This window comes from Alternaria novae-zelandiae, assembly GCF_023758075.1.
Source record: "Alternaria novae-zelandiae strain BMP 2774 chromosome Unknown scaffold_9, whole genome shotgun sequence".
NCBI classification, from domain to species: Eukaryota; Fungi; Ascomycota; class Dothideomycetes; order Pleosporales; family Pleosporaceae; genus Alternaria; species Alternaria novae-zelandiae.
Window position 1 is genome coordinate 54,244 of NW_026056969.1, and position 22,971 is coordinate 77,214.

The 22,971-nt window shown below is 53.3% G+C and overlaps 8 protein-coding genes across 8 annotated transcripts; 4 read left to right on the forward strand and 4 right to left on the reverse strand.

Annotated features, from left to right (window-relative positions):
- Window positions 1–1,062: 1,062 nt before the first annotated feature.
- On the reverse strand, window positions 1,063–2,457 carry J4E88_004911 (uncharacterized protein; the record flags this gene model as incomplete). The annotated part of the gene is made up of 2 exons (XM_049398554.1): window positions 1,063–1,350; window positions 1,414–2,457. 2 exons carry the CDS (start codon window positions 2,455–2,457, stop codon window positions 1,063–1,065), a joined length of 1,332 nt encoding a protein of 443 aa, XP_049255234.1.
- Window positions 2,458–3,319: 862 nt separating this feature from the next.
- Window positions 3,320–4,735, forward strand: J4E88_004912 (uncharacterized protein; the record flags this gene model as incomplete). Its single annotated transcript, XM_049398555.1, has 1 exon — window positions 3,320–4,735. The coding sequence occupies one exon, from the start codon at window positions 3,320–3,322 to the stop codon at window positions 4,733–4,735; it is 1,416 nt and encodes a 471-aa protein (XP_049255235.1).
- Window positions 4,736–5,682: 947 nt separating this feature from the next.
- On the reverse strand, window positions 5,683–7,469 carry J4E88_004913 (uncharacterized protein; the record flags this gene model as incomplete). The annotated part of the gene is made up of 4 exons (XM_049398556.1): window positions 5,683–7,068; window positions 7,118–7,198; window positions 7,249–7,318; window positions 7,381–7,469. 4 exons carry the CDS (start codon window positions 7,467–7,469, stop codon window positions 5,683–5,685), a joined length of 1,626 nt encoding a protein of 541 aa, XP_049255236.1.
- Window positions 7,470–8,735: 1,266 nt separating this feature from the next.
- Window positions 8,736–10,086, forward strand: J4E88_004914 (uncharacterized protein; the record flags this gene model as incomplete). The annotated part of the gene is made up of 4 exons (XM_049398557.1): window positions 8,736–8,937; window positions 8,987–9,210; window positions 9,259–9,666; window positions 9,715–10,086. The coding sequence occupies 4 exons, from the start codon at window positions 8,736–8,738 to the stop codon at window positions 10,084–10,086; spliced, it is 1,206 nt and encodes a 401-aa protein (XP_049255237.1).
- A 712-nt stretch (window positions 10,087–10,798) lies between these two features.
- On the forward strand, window positions 10,799–11,599 carry J4E88_004915 (uncharacterized protein; the record flags this gene model as incomplete). The annotated part of the gene is made up of 5 exons (XM_049398558.1): window positions 10,799–10,819; window positions 10,933–10,984; window positions 11,037–11,104; window positions 11,157–11,237; window positions 11,288–11,599. 5 exons carry the CDS (start codon window positions 10,799–10,801, stop codon window positions 11,597–11,599), a joined length of 534 nt encoding a protein of 177 aa, XP_049255238.1.
- Window positions 11,600–12,042: 443 nt separating this feature from the next.
- Window positions 12,043–13,749, forward strand: J4E88_004916 (uncharacterized protein; the record flags this gene model as incomplete). Its single annotated transcript, XM_049398559.1, has 1 exon — window positions 12,043–13,749. The coding sequence occupies one exon, from the start codon at window positions 12,043–12,045 to the stop codon at window positions 13,747–13,749; it is 1,707 nt and encodes a 568-aa protein (XP_049255239.1).
- A 4,305-nt stretch (window positions 13,750–18,054) lies between these two features.
- On the reverse strand, window positions 18,055–18,978 carry J4E88_004917 (uncharacterized protein; the record flags this gene model as incomplete). The annotated part of the gene is made up of 2 exons (XM_049398560.1): window positions 18,055–18,539; window positions 18,597–18,978. The coding sequence occupies 2 exons, from the start codon at window positions 18,976–18,978 to the stop codon at window positions 18,055–18,057; spliced, it is 867 nt and encodes a 288-aa protein (XP_049255240.1).
- Window positions 18,979–19,776: 798 nt separating this feature from the next.
- Window positions 19,777–20,639, reverse strand: J4E88_004918 (uncharacterized protein; the record flags this gene model as incomplete). Its single annotated transcript, XM_049398561.1, has 3 exons — window positions 19,777–19,992; window positions 20,048–20,361; window positions 20,420–20,639. The coding sequence occupies 3 exons, from the start codon at window positions 20,637–20,639 to the stop codon at window positions 19,777–19,779; spliced, it is 750 nt and encodes a 249-aa protein (XP_049255241.1).
- Between the last annotated feature and the right edge of the window lie 2,332 nt (window positions 20,640–22,971).

Sequence of the window (22,971 nt, forward strand, 5' to 3'; positions counted from 1 at the left end):
GATCATACAACTCGTTCACGTCGTTTTGGATGGAGGAATGAATTTGAAAGTGTTGAGGAGAAGCAGGAAAGATGAAGGTAAGGCCATCTTTATACTTCGAAGAAGAGAGGTCCTTCGACTCACTAGCGCATGCGTCAAAACCGAGCGCATGAAGAGTGCAGATCGCGAAATTCCATTTCTCCGAAAAGCTCATGATGCAAGTCAATATCCCTTCCCAAATTTCCCTAAATTTTGGTAAGATCGGTTGCGAACGGTCTGGAGCAACACATGAGACCGACAATGGTAGTTTTGGACTGATGACCCAGAGTTGCGGACGGCTTGAAGACATCATTCCAGACTCGGAGCCTTTTGGTGATCCGCTCAGGGAGGACAGCAAAACATGGAACTGACGCACGTCGAATTTGGTTTTTGTCGATAAACGTTGAAAATGATGAGGTAGAAAAGAAGAAAGTGCAGTGAGAGGTATTTATAGGCAGATACCTGATCACGAGGGCCGCTAGTGATAGTCGTTGGTGTGAAGACGTAGATGTTCTCCCAAAGTTGGATCGCATGCTGTGATGGATACCATAGGGTTCGCTGCCCCGGGTCGGACTTGTGAAGCAACCTTTTGCGAATGTGACTTCAAGGGCATGATTACTGTGATGGAGCATTTTGTGATGTAGTGATATAGTATTCATTACATTACGACATAGTCGTCATTAGTCTAACGTTCAAAAGAGCCTTAGCCCGTATCTAAACTCCAAGCCATGCGATGCCATGCTGATGTTATACAACAACTAACCCAACCCAACGCTATGCAATTCAATATCCAAATAATAGCCGAAGCCAGTGCCAAAAACCTATATACTCCCTCCTGCTTCCTTTAGAGCCCTTGTTCTGGTAGCTCAACTTCCAAGTTGCAGCAGGCCAAGGTGCAGCCCATAACTTGATCGAGACTTTGAAACCGACATATCCTTTCGTAAAACATTTCCTGACACATGCACTCATCGCGACGATGCCAACGGCTACGGTGTAGAACGCTGGACCGAAGACCATCGTATCCCATAAGTTGGTCCAGCCCGCCTAGAGGCCGACACATCCGGGGATGTGAATGAGGACGATGGCCCATGGAAGTATGGAGGAGACCATGAGCTTCCACGACGCGCCTTGTGCAGGCGCAGCAGGGACGGCGTCCTTAGCAGTATTGTTCTCTAGGCCGTTGGCAGTCGGCGCTGGTGTTGTGGCAGGGTATATCGTACGGATAGTGGTGAAGCCGCGATCGTCGTATCCGGTGACTGTCTTAGGCCCATTGTCGGATGAACCCGTAGGCAAAGCTTGCGGCGATGAGGTATAGGAACCTTGAGGGAACATCTACAAGCAGTTGTTAGTATTTCGTCGTTAAAGTAGACAGGGGCTCGAAAAAGGCTTACTGACAGTGGCTGAGCTGGGTGGAACAACCTTTCCGGAATCCGAAACGGTCCACCCGCTCGGGAGCCCGGGGTAGTTCGCAAACGTAGGCTGCGCAGTGGGAGTCGCCGACGGGTCGGGGATCCAGGGGTAGACGCTGGGACGTGTGTAGTCGGAGGTCTGGTGAGGAGTGAAAGGCAGAGGCTGTCCGGTGGCAGTCGCAGTGATGGCAGGTGCGTCTGCGATGGGAGCGTTACCGCCAGAGAAGACGGTACCTCCAACAGACTTGATAGATCCCGAGGTGCCAGATTGATCGCCATAGACGTATTGAGTACCGGTGGAGTAGTCCTGAACCATGAGAGACTTGACCTTCATGCTGAAGGGGCCTTGAGAGTAGTCGGTAGGTCCACGGGCCCAAGAGATGGTACCTGCAGGGTTGGCGGAGTCACCACCGCTCCATGCACCGAACTTGATCTGCATGGGGGTCTGGGGGTACTGGTTGTTGGCGTTGGCAGGCTCGAGAGTGCGGACAGTCACGTCGTTAATCTGCCATACGATCTGTTCTGGTGTCCACTCGATGGTGTACTTCTTGAAGCCTGACTGGCTGCCCGGATCGTCGTGGAAAGCACCACGGTTGTAGTCTGTAGTTTGTCCCTTGCCGAAGTAGTTGCTCTGAACCTCGTCGGGGTCTGCTCCGAGCCACTCCCAGTCGATTTCGTCCAAAGTGTCGGATTGCAGTACGAAACTGCTGACGATACCCGCGCCGGGTGCGGCTTGAACCTCAATGTCCACCTTTCCGAACATGATGTACCACAGCGAAGTAAGCTGAGGTGCATCGCCGGACTGTCTTATGGTGAATGAAACGCCATCGTCACCGTATGTGGGGTTGCCTTGGGGTGTGAAACTCTCAGATTCAGACGAGAAGTCGATGTTGACGGTTCTTCCGAGGGCCGAATCTGGGGGACAGTCGCTTCGTAGTGTGGGGTTGCAGTTGGACCATGTCTGAGCGGCGACAGGGGCGATGAGGGCGACAGAAGCCAGAGCAGTGAGTGCTCGCATGGTGGTGCGCATCTTGAGTGCGATGTGACGGCGGATATGGCAGGTAGCGAGCGTTGCCGACGGGATGCGCCGGTGGTTGTGGTACAGCGACGGGATGCGATGTGATGTCCAAGATGTGCTGTGATATCAAACGAGTACTAGCGAGTAACACGTGTGAGTATCGTGGTGAAGAGAGAAGTTTGGTTGGGTACCCGCTCAGCACTTGAGAGGCAGTGGTAGAGGTGTGTAATGGTGACAGACACAGCTGCCGGCCAGCATATGTAGTGTACCAGCCATCTCTGAGCAATGACCTACATGATGAGGTGTCGCGCGGGCTAGCAGAGCGGGCCAGGGCTTGTCGCGATACAGGATTCGGTGGAATTGGGCGAGGTTGGCTGAGCGACGCCGGGAGGCTGGTAGACGATGTTTCCCAGCCACACCAAGACCCCTGCCTCAGCCGAGCGCAGCTGCCAACACCGCGCCCAGGCAGGGATGCATCTCGAATATGACGCAATCGAATTTCTTCTCCTCAACAGAGTCCGTGGTAGTTTACACAATGCACAGGTATTGCGCAAAGTGCAAAACACGGTGTAGGTGACATGGCGGTATCCCAGACCTCAACTCGGGTGTGGCGTCGAAAAGTGGCGCAACGCATCCAGCATCCAGACCCCGCAACACCAGATCCTGCACCTATCTTTAGACACAACGCGCACTCCGCATACGATCCGCTTCTAGTCTCCAATAGCACCTGCAGCGGCACAAGACCCTGCATACGATCCTTCCGAGAACACCGTGGAAGACTTTGTCCCTTTCTAGGCGAATCTGAGTCACACGTCCATCAAGAATTTATCGACGTTACGAGGTCTCACCACCTCACGAAGTAACCCAAGTGACAATGTCTCTCACCAACGCCACGCCGCTCGAGGTCGCCCAGGCGGCTAGACTCGGATCCCGGAAACTTGCTGTCTTGTCTACCGAGGAGCGGAATGCCGCACTGACTGCTATCCATGCTGCACTAGCAACTGGAAAAGAGGAGGTTCTAGCGGCCAATGCGCGGGACCTGGAAGCTGCGAACAAGGCCGCAGCGGGAGGCACGCTAAGTGCAAGTTTGGTCAAAAGACTGGATCTGGGGAAGCCGGGGAAGTATGAGGATATGCTGCAGGGGATACTGGACGTGAAGGAGTTGGAGGATCCTATCAACAAGACCACCGCGAAGACCCTACTGGATGATGACTTGGTCCTCTCAAGGATAACATGTCCTATTGGCGTTCTTCTCATCATCTTCGAAGCTAGACCTGAAGTCATCGCGAACATATCCGCGCTCGCTATCAAGTCTGGAAACGCAGCTATCCTCAAAGGTGGCCGAGAGTCCAGCAACAGCTTCGCGGCCATTGCATCCATCATTTCCAAGGCTCTTACGTCAACAGCGGTCCCATCAGACTGCCTGCAACTAGTCCAGACACACGATGTCATCGCCGACTTGCTGAAGCAGGATACATATATCGATCTCTGCATTCCTCGCGGCGGGAACAAGCTGGTCCGCTATGTGAAGGACACGACCACCATCCCCGTCCTCGGCCATGCAGATGGAATATGTTCAACCTACCTCTGCGCAGACTACCCCGCCGAAAAGGCCACCAAGATAGTCCTGGACGCAAAGACGAGTTACCCAGCTGGCTGCAACGCCCTCGAGCAACTCATCGTTGAAGAAGCAGCGCTGAGCACCACTCTTCCCACCGTCGCAGAAGCACTCTTACAAAAGGGAGTATCTCTCCGCTGCGATCACACCTCGCTCCTCGCCCTCAAAGGCAAACTAGACCCACACTCGGCCACGCTTCTCCAAGAAGCCGGCCCAGAAGACTATGACACCGAGTTCCTAGACTACATCCTCGCCATCAAGACAGTAACCAACGTTGACGAAGCCATCAACCACATCAACGCTCACGGCTCCCACCACACCGACGCCATACTCACCACCTCGGAGACTACAGCGAAGACATTCCTCGCAGCCGTCGACTCATCCTCCGTTTACTGGAACACCAGCACACGCATGGCGGATGGCCAGCGATACGGTTTCGGTACCGAAGTCGGCATCTCAACCAACAAAATCCATTCTAGAGGACCTGTTGGACTAGAAGGCTTGACGATTTACAAATGGGTCATTGTAGGTGATGCGCAGGTCAGTGCCGATTACGGCGCTGGAGGCAAGCAGTGGAAACATCAGCGCCTGCCAGTTGGTGATGAAGAGAGTGTAGCACGGAATGACGAAGAGAGGGAGGTATTGAGGAAGTTCAGGGCAAGTAAGGCTTGATTGAGTCGGACTGAGTATGCAGGTGTATCGACAGAAGAAAACCACGTGATCAATACAACACCCAATATACGCAACGTATGTGCACATTACAACCCCACCAAATACACCGACTTGCAACCCGCAGACACACATCACCAAGAATGCCACGTTACAAACACCTTCCCCATGCACCTACCTCCTCGCTCCACCTACCCCATACCCACCACTGTACTCTCTACCTACCTGCCCGCGGTTAAAGAAAAATCTTCACACCTCGTCACGCATTCCTATCTATCCCTCCATTTACCTCTTGATCCCGGATCGTCTCCGTAGTACAACCGTAGTTATCGAATGTTGTACGCGTCTTCTTCCAAGCATTGCATGTACTGTACTCCACCGCAGCGGCTGTGGTGTAACGAGGGCAGATTACTTTCGGTTGGCATGCCGTACCTAATCGGCCCGTTGTACACTTGGGGTGGGGGTCGTTACCCACTTTCACGCTTGTTGGTGTGTACGAATGTAATTGCTGCCGACTCGCGCAACCTTGGTGCGCGGGAAAATGAGATGACGATGTGACGGTGTAAATGTCCGTGGTTTGATTAGGGCTAGTCATGTAGAGTGAGGTGGGTTGTTGTTGGGATCGATCGATCGGGAAGCGAATGCGAATGTTTGGTGGTATCGAGGGGTATTGTCTCGTGGAAATGTAGGTGATGCGCCAGGAAAGCGTTCAGAGAAGCGATGACAAAAGTTGATGCACGGAGTGGAAAGACAACATGTGTTGGAGTGCAAGTCTAAATGTATAATTTTTGCTCAACACCTTCTCAAGATGCAAACTGTATGCAACTATCTACCTAGAGTCTCCGCACAAATGCGCCGACTCCATGTCTTCCCATCCCTTCTCATAACAAACGTGGTATCCCATAAACATTCCCGAAACTACACATATCGAACATTTCATGTGTCTGCGCTTACTCAACACCCTTGTTCCTCAGAGCCAAGGGGCTCTGGCTGAAGATCTGGGCACCGTCCTTGAGACGACGCTCCTCGTTCTTGCGGCCGTTGACGAAGTCGGGGTGGTTGAGGGTAAGCTCGACAGCACCGTTGACAACGTGGTCGACGGCCTCTACACCCAACATGAACGAGTGGTCCTGGTTACCGACCTCGTAGCGCCATGAGCCGAAGCGGCCACGAGACAGGATGTCCTTGGCCTGGAGGGCAGGGAGAAGCTTGGTGAGAACACCCTCACGCTCGAGGGAGGGGGTGGGGTATCCATGGTCGAAGCGGCGGTGGTAGGTGGAGACGATCTCGTCATCCGACTTGATCATCTCGGTGTTGATGAGACCCTGAATGCAGTCCTTGAGCATGTTCTTCTCATCGACGGGCTTCATGCTGGACTCGGAGACCTCCAACATGATGGACCAGTATGGGCCCTCCTTGGGCTCAGTGGAGCTGGGCTTGGAGCCATCTGCCATCTGCTGAGTGGCGAGCTTGACGTCCTTCTGGGGCTGGTTGTATGGCGAGTAGTTGGAGAAGATGGTGGCGCGGTAGAATGGGCAGTCATCCTCGGGGAAGTACAACCAGCACTTGTCGCCAATGCGCTCTGGTCGCTCGCCGCGGAGACCAACGCCAATGACGTGGGTGGTGGAGTAGAAGAGACCCTTGCTGAGGTCGATGAGCTCCTTGTCGCCCATGAACTCGACGAGCTGATCGACAGCCATGGTGTTGACGAGCTTCTTGTAGTTGACAACTGTGCCGTCGTTCAGGTGTACCTTGTGGCCGTCGGCATCAACCTTGTTGACCTTGCCGTGGTCACCGTATCTTGTCTTGGAGTCTGGCAGTGTCTTTGCAACAGCCTTCCAGATACCACCGGTACCGTCTCGCGCGGGGAAGCGGAAGGTGGCGTTGGGGCCCCAGTTTCCTGCGGTCTTGTTGTGGATGATGTTGTTGATGACACCCTTGACGTTGGGGGCGGCGACACGCTCTCCGAGCCATTGGCACTGCATCTTGGTGGTGGGCACAGCCCAGACCTTGAAGTTGTATGGTCGCATGAAGAGGTCAGCGATGCCGACACCCATCTGGCGCATGATCCACTCATCAAAGTCCTTGGGCTTGGTGTTGGCCACGCGGGCCTCGAGTGCGGCGTCAATCAAGCCGTCGACACACTTGGCCTGGTCGTCCTTGTCCAAGATGGACAGGTTGTTCTGGAATGGGTAGGGGACCCAGTTGCGCTTGCAGCGGACGTACGACACACGCTCGTGGGTGAACCAGTCGTCATCGTTGGGGAGGGCCTCGTCGATGCAGTCGTCGAAGTACTTGTAGTGGGAGAAGATGACATGGCCACCAACGTCGTACAGCTGGGAGGATGTCAGAGGCGGGCAGTCAATTGGCAGTGGGGAGACTCACGAAGCCCTCTGGAGTGACGTCGGTCGAAGCCAGACCACCAGGCGTCTCATTGGAGTCGACAATCATCCATGAGGGGCCATCCTGTTGTTGTTAGCATGTGCCCCGCCACTTGGACTCTGTGTTGAGCATACAATCTGGTGGAGGCGCTTTGCTGCTCCCAGACCGGTCGGGCCAGCACCGATAACGAGCACGTCGACCGAACTATGGCATTGTCAGCTCGTGCTCAGCAGGATGCAAGGTGGGTGGGCAGGCGGTGAACATACATTTCTTCCTTGGCGGATCCCATCTTGCCCTGTAGTATTTCCTGGAAACTCGGAACGCGCTTCAAAGTCTGGCGGGCGTAGTTGAGCATGTACTCTGCGGGCGAGCAGCACTTGTAGTTATAGAGAGGGTGTGGAGCAGAGGCCAGACGTTTGGGGCGTGGTGAGGAATATAGCTGGCGATAAACTAAGGACGCCAAGGCGATGCTGCGTTAAGTGGGTCCAGGGTAACAGAGGGCCAGCCGCCGAAGGAGTCGGCTGGGGAGAGCTTGGGGGCTTCAGACGGCCGCGCTGCAACGGCGAGAAAAGGGGCAGGCCGCCATGGGGACCGGCGGTCGGGGTCGACACAGCTGCTCGTGGGCGCCTTGATTGGTGCCGGCCGTCTGCTTCACCACTCGAGCGTGCAACATGTTCATCGCCCGTGGCCTCGAGTTGCGTGTGTCACCATGGCCTCTGCACGTTCCCGCGGGTGGAGCCTCAATCTGGCGGGCTGCAGCACATGGTGAAGCTTGACCGACTCTATCTCTGGGGGACTACAGCCTCAGATCAACGACGCATCGACTTGGTGTCGTGCTAGTGCCACGGTGCAACGACGCCTGTGTGCGAAGTACTCTGCATACCCCTAACGGTGCGCCTCACCCTGCGCTCCAGCGACGCGGCACAGCTCCTGCAATGTAAACCGCTGCGCGTGGCAGCAGCGAGAGTGCGCGATGTGCATGAAGCTGTCACTTTTCTACATATATGTGGGACCGGTGTCTTCGGCGCCTCTCTGCAGGGTGCCAGTACGCGTACACACCTACACAAGCAAGTGCAAGAGGCGGCTCAAAATTTCGGCGCCATTGATGGGAGTCCTCGCCGCTGTGGTCGATTGCGCGTCCACTCAGGGCTCCACGGGCGATCAGTTTCACCTCATCGAGCACTTGCAAAATCCCGCGCGGCTCCTGGCAAATCTTCATCTGGCCTCATATCAGCTCTAGTACATAGTCGGCCGTTGCCCAGTGATAGCACGCCTAAACCAGAACCCCCCCTGTGCACCGGCTCTAGAAGTCGTCTGGCTGATTCCCGCTCCGCCCCTCCCCTTCCCTAGCGCAGTCGAGGTATTAGTACCGTCACATTTACTGTACAAGTGCTCTCAACACTTCTCGTCGCTCTTTATCTCCTCATTGCTCCAGCGCTGTTACAGCTGCTTCGTGTTGCTTGTGCCACGCTTGTCCCTTGACGCGCAACACCCGCCATCAGTCAGCAGCGCTAGCCCACTGCTACTGCAACCTTGCAACTTGCATTCCCAGCGCCGCAACCACCTCCTTTGACCTTCACTCAACACCTTTACCGTCCCTCGTTAGCCACCACCCGCAAATATGTCCGACGAGAAGATGAGATCCTCGGTCGAGGCCTCGCGCGACACAGCCCTGCCTGTGCTGCCGACCGTCAACCCAGATGCGCAGAAGCCAGCCCCCGAGGCGCCATCTTTCCATCCTGCAGTATACATTGCAACATGGATCTCGCTCAGTTCCAGCACAATTGTCTTCAACAAGTACATCTTAGACACAGCCAAGTTCCGTACGTTTACTCTGCTCCGCCGCACCTCCGCATTCTAACACACCGGCAGACTACCCCATCTTCCTCACAACATGGCATTTGGTTTTCGCGACCGTCATGACCCAGATCCTCGCCCGCTTCACCACCGTCCTCGACTCCCGGAAAAAGGTGCCCATGACCGGACGCGTATACCTGCGAGCCATCGTCCCCATCGGTATCTTCTTCAGTATGAGCTTGATCTGCGGTAACCAGGCATATCTGTACCTGAGTGTGGCCTTCATCCAGATGCTGAAGGTATGTTCTCCACGAATTTGGACCTGTAGCAGCTACTGACCTCAGCAGGCTACTATGCCCGTCGCTGTCCTCATCACCACCTGGAGTCTCGGAGTTGCGCCTGTCAACCTTAAGACTCTCGGAAACGTCTCCTTCATCGTCATCGGTGTAGTCATTGCCTCGTTGGGAGAGATCAAGTTCGTCATGGTCGGTTTCCTCTTCCAGGCTGCTGGTATCGTCTTCGAGGCTGTCCGTCTGGTCATGGTTCAGCGCCTTCTCAGCGGTGCCGACTTCAAGATGGACCCGCTCGTCTCCCTCTACTACTACGCCCCTGCTTGCGCCTTCATCAACGGTGTCATTCTCATGTTCACCGAGCTCCCCAAGATGTCTATGGCTGACATCGACCGCGTTGGTCTGACCACTCTGCTGGCCAACGCATCCGTCGCTTTCTTGCTCAACGTCTCCGTCGTTTTCCTGGTACGTTCCTTCTACACCCTCCACAAACATTCACTGACACATCCACAGATTGGCAAGACCTCCTCGCTCGTCCTTACCCTCTCCGGTGTACTCAAGGACATCCTCCTCGTCTTTGCGTCCATGTTCCTTTTCAAGGACCCCGTCTCTCCTCTCCAGGCTTTCGGTTACGCCATCGCGCTTGGCGGTCTCGTCTACTACAAGCTCGGCGGAGAGAAGCTGAAGGAGTACCTCGGCCAGGGCAGCATGAAGTGGCAAGAGTTTGGTCACACCCGCCCCGTCCTTCGCAAGTTGATGGTCTTCGCCGCCGTCATCATTGGCATGTTCCTCGTCCTTGGCTCTCTCGGACCCCGCTACGCCCCCGACTCGACCAACCAGGTCTACAACGGCATCGGCAAGCTCATTGGCGACAAGGCTGTATGAAGAACTGGTTCCTTCTAAAATCGGTCTTGGCCATTTTCTAGCTGGGAGTGGGCCTACTTGCAGTACGCTGGTCTACCTCGATTTCCCTTCCCCCTTGTCGTTTTATCTGTAGCTTGGAGCGGGCTTGGAGTGTACGGTGACCGGTGTTTATACGCATAGACGAGCAGGAGCTTTCATGCCGACGGAGCCTTCTTTGATGCTTTTTGTGGTTCGGTACGCGACTGGTGTCAATCGCATGTCAGGGAGCAATGACAGGAAATGATTAAGTAACACGTTTTTGGCACATAGATCTTGCAGGCATTCACAGAACTGCGAGCGAAAGTATATACTTGTAGCTATATAATTGGTAATGCCGTGGAGCATCCGATGCATTTCTTCTACTGCACTTATGATGTATTTGAAGACGGATTACATGGGCGAGCAACAATTAAGCAGATGACTACTATATTGAGATCATATGTAGAATACGCTCATAGACGTGGGTAACACTCATCGATGGTGATGTTCTCTGTTGTTGCGCCCTGATGCATGCGCGGCCGCTCCTGCCGAGCGGAGTTCTGAAGTGCTCGCTTCGCACGGGCCACACCACGCCAAGCTGCCCTTTCCTGCCAAATTCGAATCGCGAACTTCAGCTTCTTCCCTCAGTCGTTACTAACCCACAGCACAACACGCTCAAAATCAGTCAAGATGGGAATCGACCTCGACCGCCACCATGTTCGAGACGGGCACCGCAGTATGTGATCCCCCGTCGAGTCGGCGCAGCAATGCGCTGGCGACAGCTGTCTTTTAGACGCAACATGAAGCCTTCGAAGGAGAGAGATTGACGAGTATACAGAGGTCCCTAAGTCCACCAACCCCTACGTCAGGCTGTTGGTGCGCCTTTACAAGTTCCTGGCTCGTAAGCACTTCACCTGACGAATGCGCACATTGTTTGTGCTAACAGCGGACAGGCCGTACCGATGCCAACTTCAACAAGACCGTTCTGCGACGCCTCATGATGTCGAAGACCAACCGCCCCGTAAGACGACCGATCGCAAGCACAGGAGAACAACGTAGCTAACACAGCACAGCCGGTCTCCGTTTCCAAGATCGTTGCGAACGCCGCCAACAAGCACTCCGCCAAGGAGCACGCCGGCAAGACCGTCGTCGTTGTACGTCAAGCGATTCCCGAAGTGAAGATCAATGACTAACATTCCGTCAGGTCGGCACCGTCACTGACGACAACCGCATGCTTGAGGTCCCCAAGCTCTCCGTTGCGGCTCTCCGCTTCACCGCCTCTGCCCGCGCCCGCATCGAGAAGGCCGGTGGTGAGTGCCTCACCATCGACGAGGTCGCTACCCGCTTCCCCACTGGATCCAACACCCTCCTCCTCCGTGGACCCAAGAACGCCCGTGAGGCCTTCAAGCATTTCGGCTTCGGTCCCCACTCCCACAAGAAGCCTTACGTCGAGAGCAAGGGCCGCAAGTTCGAGCGTGCCCGTGGACGCAGAAGGTCGCGTGGTTTCAAGGTTTAAGCGTGTGCTTACAGCACTCTTGGTTTCTCTGGGTTGGCGTGGTCATGGTCATGGGAATTCTTACGAGGCGCGCTTCATGACTGGCAAAGGCTCTTCGAAAGCCTGCAAAAAGATACTCAATGCTCAACATGAAATGAAAGCATACACATGGGCTCTCCCGAGCTCATGGTTAAATCATGAACAACTATCTTCTATGAACGTGCATGTCGTCACTATTCAATTGTCAGTATGAGCATTCGTGAGTTTCACATGCAGGATAATTTGCCCGCAACAGGTAATACTGTATAGCGATGTTGAACGACGAAGTTTTTCGCGTGCTAAATTTTCTGCGGCTCCCCCACATTCAGCCAACCAGCACTAGCCAATCTAAACCACCCGACGTAATACCCCGACTAGTCACTGCCTCACTTGAATGACTTGACATTGACAACAACTCTGGCAAAATGGTCGACAGTCGAAAAGTAGGAGTGCTTGGCGGCGGCCAACTGGGCCGTATGCTGATCGAGGCTGCCAACCGATTGAACGTTCAAGTCAATGTCCTGGACGTAGGGGCATCACCAGCAAAGCAGATATCAGCGCACGACGGCCATATCGAGGGATCTTTCAAGGATGCAGCCGCTGTAAAGAAACTCGCAGAATCATCCGACGTCGTCACTGTCGAGATCGAACATGTCGATACCCATATGCTGGAAGAGGTAGCGGGGCAGGTCGTTGTTGAACCCAGCTGGAAAACACTACGGACCATCAAAGACAAATACGCCCAAAAGCAATACCTGAAAGAGCATGGAGTGGATGTCGCAGATAGTATCGATCTCGAAGGAAAGGGTGTTGCGGGACTGAAGGAAGTAGGCTCGTCATATGGCTATCCGTTCATGCTCAAAAGCAAGACAGAGGCGTACGACGGCAAGGGCAACTTTGTGGTGAAGACGGAGGCGGACGTTGATGCAGCATTTGAGGCCTTAGGGAAGAGGCCGTTGTATGCAGAGCGATGGGCGGACTTCAGGATGGAGCTTGCAGTCATGGTCGTCAAGACAAAGGACGGCGTGCTCACATTCCCCACTGTCGAGACTGTGCATGAGGACAGCATCTGCAAGCTTACATACGCGCCGCCCAGGAACGTAGCAGAGGAGACCTCACAACGGGCGCAGGAGCTCGCCAAGAAGGCTATCGGTGCTTTCGAAGGCAAGGGTGTCTTCGGTGTTGAGATGTTCCTGCTCAAGGACGACAGCCTACTCATCAACGAGATCGCGCCTCGTCCGCACAACTCGGGACATTACACCATCGAAGCCTGCCCTATCTCACAATACGATGCGCATCTTCGAGCCATCCTCGACCTACCCATCTCCCAGTCTAGCCTCCGCCTCCGCGAACCCTCCATTATGCTGAACATCCTTGGCGGCAAGACGCCAGACTCCCACGTCCAAGTCGCGAAGAGGGCTCTTGAGTCACCAAACGCATCAATCCACCTCTACGGTAAAGGTGATGCGCGTCCCGGCCGCAAGATGGGCCACATCACCATCACAGCCCCCACCCTCGCAGCCGCCGAACGTGAGATCCAGCCGCTCGTCGACTTTGTGGACGCCCAAAAGGGCAAGACCGTCGAATCGCGCAGCTCAGAAACCTCCAAAGAAGAGCCTCTCGTCGCCGTAATCATGGGCTCAGACTCCGATCTCCCCGTTCTCCGCGCCGGCCTAGAGATCCTGACTAAGCTGCAAATACCCTTCACCACGCGCATCACCAGCGCCCACCGCACCCCCGACTGGCTCCGCGAGTTCTCCAAGACCGCCTCTCAGACATCACTAAAAGTCATCATTGGCGCTGCGGGTGGTGCAGCGCATCTCCCCGGTATGTGTGCGTCGTGGACCACACTTCCCGTTATTGGTCTCCCTGTCAAGGCGAGTGTGATGGATGGCTGGGACAGTCTTGTCAGTATGACTCAGATGCCGCGTGGCGAGCCTGTTGCTACTGTTGGTATTAATAACTCGACTAATGCTGCGCTACTTGCTGTGCGCATCCTTGGTGCGGAGGATAAGACGATCCGCGAGAGGTTGAGGGTTTGGATGGAGGGGAATGAGAAAGAGGTTATGCGCAAGGATAAGGCGCTGTTGGAGGACGGATGGGAGGCTTATCTTAAGGGTATGGGGAAATAGATGGTGATGGGAAGGTGGTGGGTTGAGGGGCTGAACGAGCCTGTGCTGTGTTTGTGAACATTGACTGGTTGGATATGCAGGGAGTAGAACACCTCTTTCTGGTCGAGGAAATGCCATTCTCCTCTATCAATGTCTTGAATGCAATGAACATGCGATGTTACGGAAGTCGTTTCATATCGAAGCTCACTACGATGACGATCATCATCATCACACTTCATTCCAAGCTCAACAGCGACCGCCTCTCGATCAAAACATGAGAGCATCCCTGACTCGTTTTGGTACCATGCGCTCCCCGCTGGCTCTGTCGTAAGAACATGACCAGTTCCAACATGCTCTCCTCACACGAAGACATTTCCTCATCCGCTGTGCCATTTGAACACATCAGAAACATCTGCATGTCTTTTGGAACACACCGCGAGCCCACAGCCATGTTGAGAACAGAACGCCATTTTTGTAGAATGGCTTTGGAATGTGCGGATAAGAGAAGAAGGAAGAGCAACAAGCGCAGATTTTATAGCTGAGGCGAGGAGAGTGACAGCACATCGATTTGCGGATCCATTCTTTCAGACAGCTTTACATCCTCTCCACATGACGGTTCTGGCTTTTCTATTTTGAGAGTAGCTCTTCAAAGAGCAGTTGCGAGTGGGGAACGACATGCCATGTAGAGGAACCACTTTCAGAGTACAAAGCTTCAGTATCTTGCCTGGTCAGACATGATCTGTCCGCTGGGAGTTTTTGGAAGTAAGATTGAACACATGAATAACTCATGTATATTAATATGGGAGAAGGCGGAGGAAAGAGGAGGACCATATGCTTATCTCTTTCAAGTTTTGGTGAGGAACGAAGCAAGTGTTGTGTGTAGGAAGAAAGAAGGTAGGAAAGGAAGAGGCGGCTTTATATGCGTCCAGAGTCGTCCGGAGGGCGCACTCATCACGAGGAACCGACATGTTTTGAACGAGGAAGCACAATCTTTCCATGTTCTGCTGCTTCAGCACTTTTTGAATGCCGCCGTATGTGTTTAAAATCGGTACATGAGGTTTCTTATTCCGTGGCTAGAGAAGCGGGGAGACGACAGGCGCATCAATTGGTAATTGGTGTTTTTGGAAAAGGATAGACGCGGAAATAGCACGTCCTTGACGTCGTTTTGAAGAATCGTGTACAAGTTTGGTATGATAGAAGGAAGGCAGAGGTGGCAGACTACAGATATTTATATACGTCTCTTTCTATGCGGACGGAGACATGTCGTATTCTCGCAGGCTTTTCATGTTGCGTTTTTTGCTCCCATTCGTCAACATCTCCATCATCAGTCATCGTCGCTTCTTTGGATATTTTTTAGCCTCGAGTTTTGAGCGAGACGCGGCATGTTTTGTATTGAGTCAACTCTTTCTTTTCGAGAGGCTTAGAAGGAGGGATTTGCATGGAAAGATAAGCGGTACGATTTTGGTGACACAATCACATGTAATGATATATTGGCCGGTTTGGAAATATGAGGAGAAGGAAGACAGGAAACTCGCATAACTCGTTGACAACGTCATTTTGGAAAAATGCTGGAGGAAGGTGCTGAGTAAGAAGTAAGACAAGGTGGAGAAGTGGCAGTTTATATACCTCCATTGAAAGCAGTGCATAGATGTCTGGGGAGAGCGAGTCTCGCTTTTATACCCCTCATCGATTCTTGACGTTGGGTTTTCAAAGACTTTCTGGTTAGACTGATGATGTGCGATGTGCGAGCTTTAAAAACGTCAATTCCAAGTGTTGAACCTTCGAGTACTCAAAGGCCAGTTTAGATAGTCCGATCTTCCAGACAGCCCTCCATGGCGCTTACCCTCCTCTTAACAGCCATACTATATCGAGATCATAGCTTCCTCTATACTCGCAAATGGTTCGTTCCATCCGGAGTCGCCAGTCCAGTTCTCTCACCCGTTGCTCCACTATCCCGCGCACGTATGTCCGCACGACCTCGAGTCGCTTTAAGCCAAGGAGCCCACTGAACCAAGTCCCTTTGCCGCCTGAAAGGGCACTTAATAAAGCATCCATCTCATAATCGCGTAGTTGAATTGTTCGAACTGCAAGAATTTGTGCGGATGTGCGAAACATATACGCTTCGGGATTCAACATTGAGCCCTTTAGTACAAAGGTGTTGAGTTGGTACGCTAAGGTAGCTGTCTCGTTGTAGATCTGGCGGCAGGTCTCGTTGAGGTGTAGCGCTGATTTGAGTGACATGTAGCTTGTTCGTTCCTTGGGGTCCGCGTAGGTGTATGCCCATCCATGTGATCCAGGAAATTCGGGCGAGGAGTTGGCGCGCAAGTGCAGGGCGATGTAGGGATTGCTTAACGTGTACTGTGGAGATGAGAGGCGATGTCAGAGAATATCACAGACAGATTGTGTGTATCCAGGTCTTACCTCCCATATCTGATTCCGGAGTTCGCCAGGGAGTTGTAAAAGGCGAGAGGTTGTCGTATTGCGCGTAGCACTATTGGCGTCAGTAATGTAACCAAACGGAAAGAAGAGGAATACTGACATTGCGGCGATATGTTCGGGCATGTGAGATAAGTCCAAGAGCCCATTTGGTAAGATCACTGCCTTATTGCTATTGTTTTGCTGCAGCGACATTGACGTATAATCATTGGGTTCTGGAGGATGTTCCATTTTGAAGCGTTGAAGCGCGATAGAAGTTGATTGCAGTTATGTCGGTAGAGCTATGTCATAGAGTGGATAAGCCGAGCAGCGATGCGAAGTACTTGGTCTGGGAGGAGAGCGCTCATTTCGCTTGTCTGTATTGTCTGTGCGCTATCGGTGCCTAAGGTGACTGTTCCTCATTCACTTTAGATGTTCCCGTAGCGACTCTTGCTCGATCCTGTATTTATTACATTGTAGCTTCTAAGTGTCTATGATAGATGTCGCAACAGGTGTTCAAGCACCTGTTGGGTTAATCACGTGCTTTCTCTCTTTTGTACTAGTGTTTTACGCGCTCGCCTGTATATATTGCGCTGCTCTCGTCTGATCTTACTAGAGCAGTGATTACAATCCCGATCACCTGAATCTATTGTTTCCAGCTCGATTTCCTCCACAATAGAGCCTCTTCTTCTAGACATAGTGAAATTGTGGCCTTCGGAGTATGATACGTTGTTGACAATTTCTGTAGCAATCTCGAGTACCGAATAGCACACCCGTAACCACCTATATACCACTTGAAGTCATCGCAAGAGCCAGCTGCTCTATAGATCATTTCCAACTGAAAGTCAGCCAAGGTCTGCCCTCTCGCTCCCGTATTCGCTGCTCCAGTAGCCTACGGTAAAACTCGGCTCCTTTCATTGTGCGGGTTTCCTCGTCCTCTGGATCAAGGTGGTCGAAATCGTGCAAGCCGTCCGCAGTGCGGGGAGCGAGTTCCAAGTGTACCAGACGTGGGAACGATTCAGTGAGATAACCACTTTTAGAATGGGGTACTTGATTGAAGATTCGACCATCGATGGAGGTTCGATATCTTAATCTGAAGTGCCACAAGCCTGCGTTGGATATACGGAGGGATTGAATGTTTCGTAGATACGCGTGATCGGAGACCCATCGAGCCTGGTAAAATTGAGGAATCTTGAAAGTTGCTAGGGCGAAGATCAGCAACCGGGTCTCCGCGTGGATCTGCCTCGAGGTCGCTGGTAAGCGGAGGGCAACATCTTTTGCGGGGGTGCCATCATCGTTCATCGGGATCCCATGGTGCTTGGAATGTGCTCCGCTCCAGCGAATGCGATATCTGATTTTTACATAGGCGCAACTCATGGAGTATTCCCAGATCTGGAGTCGGAGTTCGGCTGGTAAGCGTAGGAGAGGTGAAACAGATGCGTTGCGTTGTGAGCTAATTAGTTAGCAATGCCCGACTGCAGTGAGTTGACATCTTACATGGCTAGCTTGTCTTCCGGCACAGGCGCCGGGATAGTCTCTTCATCTCCTTGATTCAAAGAAGAAGATAGACCCTCTGACCGCGTGCGCACCAGGTTTTGGTTAGCCGCCTGCATTGCCATTCCGTGGCTTTGTGTTCGCGAGCGGTTAGGTAGCCTTGACGCGTCGTTGCCGCGTAGTGTGGAAGTTGCGATCTCGCGATAGTGTGGAGGTAGAGCTCTAGCAGGCGTTTGTCGTCGAGCTTTTGAGAGTTTTGGTATATAAGTTGAGTGGGATGAAGAAATCGGCAAGCTTAAATCATGTGCTAGCTCCAGAGGTGTACTTTGGTTGAGATTTCCGAATTTTTGCCGGAACCCAACTGAAACCAAGGCTTATAATCAAGACGCTCCAGGGTGGGTATATCGGTCTGATACTCTAGGTGTCTTCCGTGGGAGTCTTCTCTTTATCATGAGCTTTCTTAGGCCTCGCCTCAGTATCTTCCTCTCCCTCCGCGTCCTCATCACTCTCCCTCATATAAACCACCATCCCATTCAGCGCATTCCCATGCTTCTCAAACTCTCTTAGCGCCACCTTTTCCCTGCCTTTTATCCACTTCTTGCCCACCTCATTGCACTCCTCCAATCGCTCTTTCTTCTCCTTCGTTTGCGCATACACACTGTAGTCGTCCAGGATCTCGTTGCCTACATACAACACCGGGTCTTTCGATTTGAGGAAAGTCGGTAGGAGAAGATACCAATCCACAAATGGCGAGTAGACGAAGGATTTGGACGTGATGTGGGCCTGGAGATCGGAGTCGAGGACCGTGATGGAGAGGTACGATAGAAATTCGATGTCGAGGGTTGTGAATGCTGGGTCTTGGGCGAAACATTGTATCTTGGTGTCCTTGATTTCGTCTTTGACTGCGTGGAGATTAGTGATCTTGGGCGGATGCAAAGGGTTGAATATCAATAACATACGCCGGTTGACTGCATCGACAAACAGTACAAGCTGCCAGAGACTCCTCCACCGATGCGCCCAGTCTCGACTGAAACTGCCGATGCCAATGCATACCGCTTCTTCAACATCCCCTTTGCCATCAGCGCTTTTCTTCTCCACAATCTCTTTGACTTGCTTCGCAAGCAGCGTATCTTCCCACCGCTCTTGAAGCAGGCGGAAATCGTCCGATAATTTTTCTGCCGTCAAACCCTCTACTATCCTCGTAGGCAAGGACCCAGCATCCGCCTCCTTCTTCCCTTTCCCATCAAGCGAAATACTCGCCAAGCCATGGGTAATGACAGTCCACCCATCCTCACTCTGCACCTCCTTCCTCTTAACGCGGCCTCTTCCTTTCTTACTCATATCTCCCCACTACGCACCTTTCTTTGCTCGGTCTTGGCGAAAAGGAATTCAAGCGCATACTCCCTTCACCACAAGCGCACCTCAAACCCACAATGACGCACACTGCACAAAAAAAGTACACCGATCGTCGCGTCGTCGACTTAAGGTGCGGCTTGCATGGGCGCGTAAGTAAGGCGTGGCCGAAGTATCGAGGGCGAGGCGATGACGGGGAAGGGACCACCTGGGCGCGTAGAAAATCATCGTGAGAGGCCAGGGTCTGGTTGGGTTTTAGTGGGGAAAGGGAGGCTCGGAACGGGATTTCCGAGGCGGAATGGCGGCGACCTTGGCTGTGGCCCGCCAAACCACAGTAAAGATTGTGTGGGAACTGTGCCTCCCTTGATTAGGGGTCTGCTATCTGGCTTGCAGCTGTAGTTCAAGTCATCCGCTCACGTCGGCGTTGCGCATGCGGATCAGGCCTCCTGCTGACGGCTTATATACACAAGCTGCTCTTTGTTGCAGTCGGTATAAGCATGACAGCATATAGCTTACAAGTGAGCGACTAGTGGAATTGCAAGTGTTGGGATTATGAATGGTATTGTATGTGTAGCTTCTGTACATCATACCGCACAGTAACGTGTTATGTGCCCCTAAGAAAGACCGTCATAGCTGCTGAACAGCTGGTCCACCAACCACCCAGATCAAACCACCGCGTACGCTCCAAATCGAGATCGTCGCTTCAAAAGAGACCGGATATCTTTCGCGCCAAAACTCCTTGCCCATAAAAAGACTATGTTCGCAGATAAAAGTCAGGCTCGTGCACTAGACGACCCATGTGATCCACGACGCCGCTGCAAGCATTGCCGGCACTATGATCGATGCATAGGTGTTGACGACCATGTTGTGTGGCGCTGGCGATGATGTTGTCGAGTATACGATTTGGAAGCCAATGTGGTCGTCGACGTTTGTTGTGTTAACGCAGTTTGAGCTGTTGACTTCGGGAACATCCTCTGGTTCGGCGAAAGTGATGTCGGCACACTATTGGAATCTATTAGCGACTATGCGGCTGTCATGTTCAGGCGCTTGCACTCACGTTGTAAAGAGCAGCGCCGTGTTGCGCAAGCTCAATAATCTGGATAGTCGCGTTGTCTCCAACCTGGGGTGTATAGTTGGCAGGTAATGGGACTTGCGGTAGACAGAAGGAACCGGGGTATTCTTGGTTTGTAGGCCCTGTTATCTGGAAGACTGGCACCATCGTGTGCGAGTAGTTTAGCGGTTCGTTGCCGTAACCCATGTTGACGTAGAACATGGCGAGCGAGTGGCCTGGGAACCATCCAGGTTGGATTGCGACGGCGCCACCGTTCACCGGCCACTTTGTGCGATTTTGCGACATTGGCATGCCACCACCTAGAAGTTCATGTTAGTTACCTTCTCCTGCGCGGAATACCCAATCGGGAAAACGTACATGGGTACATCCATTGCATGCCGTATGGGAATCCATATGTGCCTGTGTCTTCGTGGTAGTTGATACCAATCGAGCCATCAGGGATCGATGGGTCTGTGTCAGACTTGGTTCCGTTGGTGTGGATGTTGTTTCCTCTCCATCCTGGGTAGACGATAACGGTATGTGCAGTAGCGAGTGACCAGGTAGCGGCGATAAAAACGAGCTCGGTAAAACGAAACATTTTGGCGGTGCGATGTGGAAAGCAAAGACTGTTGCGTAGCGGAAGTCCTTGTCTTTAACGATTCAGTGACCCGTCAGCTTTGGGGTACACGATTTGATGGTAGTCGACGCAGAACGGGCAGCGTGCGGTGGCGGGGGGCATCAGCACTTATGGATTACGGGACTTGGCCTCGAGGGCCTCGTGCAACCATGGCATTGCTCGCCAAAGAGACGCTTCAGGCGAATGAACAGAGCAAAACGGGCCCGCCAGCATGGCCAGCCTTTGCATGTCAGCCCTCGAAGCATTGAGTAGGCAGCGAATAGGCACGTCGCTAGCATATTGAATCTACAGGGGCCAGCGACCACTGAGCTTCGCGTATGCAGGTCTTGTCGGGCGGGAGGGAAAGCCTCTGTCGGCGGAGCGAATAGCGTCCGAGGTGGCCATGCGCATGGCGCCTCTGATTTGCAGAGGCGTGTGATGACTTTGCAGAGTCTCGGCAGTCCGGCCAGGCACCTCTAAGCGCCCAACTACTCCAGAGTCCACATGCCCACCAGCAGACAGCGAGGAAGGTTTCCGGATCTAAAAAATGCCCTCATCCGCGCGACTCGGCCGTGATAGTGTGACCAAGGCGTGATGCAGAATCTTGAAACGCCGCAGCTACACCGCGTCTGTGTTCGTGGGAGAAGAATGCTGAAAGACGCAGACAATCGCGCGCACAGTCAGCTAGCCGCCACTGGCCCCCAACGAACGGCGATCAACGCCCTCGCCGCAATATAATCCCCAGCCGTCAACATGCGCATGTTTCTATCCTCATATCGCTGCATGAGGGCTGCAGTGCGACAGCTGGGGAAGGCCGAGTGTCGATGATGCTGATTGGGAGCTTGTTTCGCCGCCCCTGGTCGCTTGGAAGTGTCCGCTGCGCCGGGACGAACGAAGCCTCCATTCGCAATAACCAATTGCTTGAAAAGGCATCTCTTCTGGGCCCGCGTCGTGCCGAGCGCACCAGCACACCATCCGCGCAGTGCCATCTTTCCTGCGGTTCGCTGCTAGTGCCTGTCTGTACGGCGCGAGGTACCGCATTCGTACTCCCCTTGCTTGAGTCAAACGAATATCTTTGCGCACTGGAGTTAGCAGCGAACAAGCATCGCTTTAGCCAAGCGCCATGAGATTGTAGATCGTGTTGGACGCAGGGAGCACGGGTTCGTGGATTCTGGCGTCCGGGATACTGGTTGCGTGAGGTACGGCCGTTGTTGATGCTGCCCAGGTGTGGTGCCATGAGCGCCTTCCTCGAGCACGGAGAGACCATGGCCACCTTCCTGCGATAGGGCTTCTTGCCTCGTCACTCAAGTCATGCCTTCCAATATCGCAGGTGTAAACAGTATCCACCCGACAGGTCTTTCTGGCTCTGCTCGTCACCAACCGTCCTGCATCGATATTCTTCGATGATCGCGGCGTTCATCGAACATTATTACTCAGTCCGAACTTAACTTCGGTCAACGACCGACACCCGAGCTACTGACATGTTGTCGCTCGTCCCAGCGCGGAAGAGAAAGGAAGCCCATAACGCGATACAACTATCTCGTGATAAAGGCAAGGTCCGCGTCATCGAGCGATCAGCAGAAGGCTACTCCAGCGGCTCCACGAAGAATTTACAGGGGCGCAACAGCACCCCTGCTAGCCGTACCTTTACTACACTTCGTCGTGGAAGCATCAGAATCTTCTCAATCTTCCGCAATGGCAAGAGTTGCTACCCATTTCTGCCTGGTACCTCTTGGCTTCTACTGATAGTACCAACAGGTTCCGCTCCCAGCTCCGGCGAGGCTACCTTTGGTAGCACTGGGTCAACGGTCAACAAACCAGCAGACGTACCACGTGTCGATAACATCAATTCCTACTCCAACTCTCCTCTACAGTGCCCTGTCGTTCCCGATGTACCTATGACTCTACCAGCTCTCTCCCTAGATCCGGACTCTTCATCGTTACTCCAACTCACAAACGCTGCCGTCTTCGATGGCGAATCAGAACCTATACCAAGAACCCGCACTCCGCCTCCTACACCCATGACAACAAGCTGGTCAACACCAAGTCTCTCCCAGCAACTCACCGCCAAGATTTCCAACGCCCTAATGAACAACGATACGGTGGTACGTCGACCCAAAATGAGCTCTCGGCCAATGGTTCGAACAGACCATTTCAAGCATCCAAGCGATGATCAGCGGACTACCACCTCGCCCAAAAGCGCTATGTCAGAGGTTCCTTCGCTTCCATCAAGTGTTCTGAGCCCCTCCAGCAGCGTCGCACCGCTAAGCCAGTCCACTGCACCGACATCGTTGGTCTCGTCAGGCGCGCCGCT